This window comes from Brassica oleracea, unplaced genomic scaffold (genome assembly GCF_000695525.1).
Source record: "Brassica oleracea var. oleracea cultivar TO1000 unplaced genomic scaffold, BOL UnpScaffold02108, whole genome shotgun sequence".
Classification (NCBI taxonomy): Eukaryota; Viridiplantae; Streptophyta; class Magnoliopsida; order Brassicales; family Brassicaceae; genus Brassica; species Brassica oleracea.
Window position 1 is genome coordinate 247 of NW_013618639.1, and position 2,442 is coordinate 2,688.

Genomic DNA, 2,442 nt, shown 5'->3' on the forward strand with positions numbered 1-2,442 from the left:
CGACTGCACCATCCATAAATATATATATACATATTTATTATAAATTTTACAAGAAACATATACATTATGGATATCAAAATATACAAGAGAAAAAATCATAATTTGTTGTACGCATAAATATAAAATTTTATACATTATAATTTGCAGTAGTGACCAATAAAATATGTTGGGGAATACAAAACCAACTAATATGTCAACTAAATTAATAAAACAACTAATAAACTCCATTTATGCTTTCGTTACCGCAGCCAATCTTGTTTCTTCAGCAGAAGGATATTATGATCTCAATATTGCATTTGAAACATCAATTGTGTCTTACAAACATAAAGTGTCTAATTGAGCAAGAAGAAAGACAAATTTGTCTAAATATGTACCTTACTCTATATATCTCGTACCAAGATCATTTGATCGATTATGAAATAAAAGACCATTTTACATTCTTTACTTCTATGCTCATGAGTCATGATCTCTAATACACACCCCTAGCTAAATGTTTCAGATAGAGCTGAGAGCATAGAAATCGAGTCTGGCTATTAATCATAAGTTGAACGGTGACGAGTGACGATACAACATCCACTCACTCATTTGTATTTCCTCCACGTGCTTAATAAACACAAGGAGAGCAAAAAAAGGCCGGCAACAAGACAATTTATGTCGGAAAATCAAAATCGTTAAACCCCAATTATTGCAAAGGTTTCGGAAAATGACGAAAGAAGACAAGGAAGAAGCCAAATAATAGAGGGTAATAAAGTCATTACAACCCTCAGTGAACGGTGGAAACAAGAGCACCAATCTTTTCACAACTACTCTCGCAAATTGCAATAACACTCTTATTTCTATATAAAGAGCACAGCTTTGTTTATGAGACGCAAGGGAGCTTCAGCTACTAGTATTACTTATTGCTTATTCATTCCTAAAAAGCTTTAAAAATGGCTGCAAATTACAACGAAAAGCTTCTTCTCAACTATGTTCCCGTCTACGTTATGCTTCCGGTAACTCATCATTGATCACAACTTGGTTTTACATTGTTTCACTAATGTTTCTATAGGTTAGTTCAAGTAAGGCCATATGTAATTAGCTTCTTAAAACGTAGCAAACAAAAATTATACATGTTAAAATATAACTCATATCTTGTATTTTATATAAATCTTGGCGTCTAAAGCTGAGAGTTCTTGAATTTTAGTATATGGTTAATCCCGGTTCAGTTACTACCACTTGTCACACTGTTATTTTTATAACTATTTTTATTTCACAATAAAATTTTAATGTAATATTCCTTCTGCTCTATCTTTTATAGTTTATAAATGTGTTTCTCCCCTGTTTTCATTTTGTTATTATTAGAAGACTAAAATAATGTTGAATGCAGTTGGGAGTGGTGAATGTGGAAAACGTGTTCGCGGACCCCGAAACGGTTGAAACGCAACTCAAACGTCTCAAAGAAGAAGCTGGAATCGACGGCGTTATGGTCGATGTTTGGTGGGGAATCATAGAGTCCAAAGGCCCTAAACAATATGACTGGACCGCTTACAAAACGCTGTTCCAGCTAATCGCCCGTTTAGGACTCAAAATCCAAGCAATCATGTCGTTTCACCAATGCGGTGGAAACGTTGGCGACGTCGTCACGATCCCCATCCCGAAATGGGTTCGTGAGGTTGGTGAGAGCGATCCAGATATCTACTACACTAACCGTAGAGGAACAAGAGACATCGAGTATCTCTCACTCGGTGTCGACAATCTTCCTCTCTTCGCTGGAAGAACCCCTGTTCAGGTGCGTAGAATCCTAGCGTTTGCGTTCTAGAGAAAACCCCGATCGGCGTTTTATTGAATATATTTTCATTTTCATCATTCAGATGTATAGTGACTACATGAGTAGCTTCAAAGAAAAAATGTTGGAGTTGATAGAAGCTGGAGCCATTGTGGACATCGAGGTCGGACTTGGTCCTGCCGGTGAACTTCGTTACCCTGCTTACCCACAAAGCCAAGGATGGGTGTTTCCAGGCATTGGAGAATTTCAGGTTAATTTTGTATATAACATACATGTTTGTTATTAGTACGATTTATCCATTGAAACGCTGCGTTTGGGTGGTTCCAGTGTTATGACAAGTACTTGAAGAGCGAGTTCAAGGAAGCAGCGGCCAAAGCAGGTCATCCGGAGTGGGATCTACCGGACAACGCCGGAGAATACAATGACAAGGCGGAGGAAACTGGGTTTTTCAAGACTAATGGAACCTATGTCTCGGAGGAGGGGAAGTTTTTCTTGACATGGTACTCGAACAAGCTTATCTTTCATGGAGATCAGATCATAGGAGAAGCCAACAAGATCTTCGCTGGACTTAAAGTTAACTTGGCTGCCAAGGTATTATTATTACTACTATAAACAAGTGACATATACATGCATCACTACAAGAAAACAGCGGCATACTGAGGGAAAAAATCGTCGGT

The 2,442-nt window shown here is 37.6% G+C and overlaps 1 protein-coding gene across 1 annotated transcript; it reads left to right on the forward strand.

Moving 5' to 3' along the window:
• The first annotated feature begins 834 nt into the window (after positions 1–834).
• LOC106321594 (beta-amylase 5) lies at positions 835–2,423 on the forward strand. The gene is made up of 4 exons (XM_013759840.1): positions 835–992; positions 1,367–1,768; positions 1,851–2,015; positions 2,093–2,423. The coding sequence occupies exons 1-4, from the start codon at positions 930–932 to the stop codon at positions 2,375–2,377; spliced, it is 915 nt and encodes a 304-aa protein (XP_013615294.1). The 5' UTR covers positions 835–929; the 3' UTR covers positions 2,378–2,423.
• The last annotated feature ends 19 nt before the right edge of the window (positions 2,424–2,442 follow it).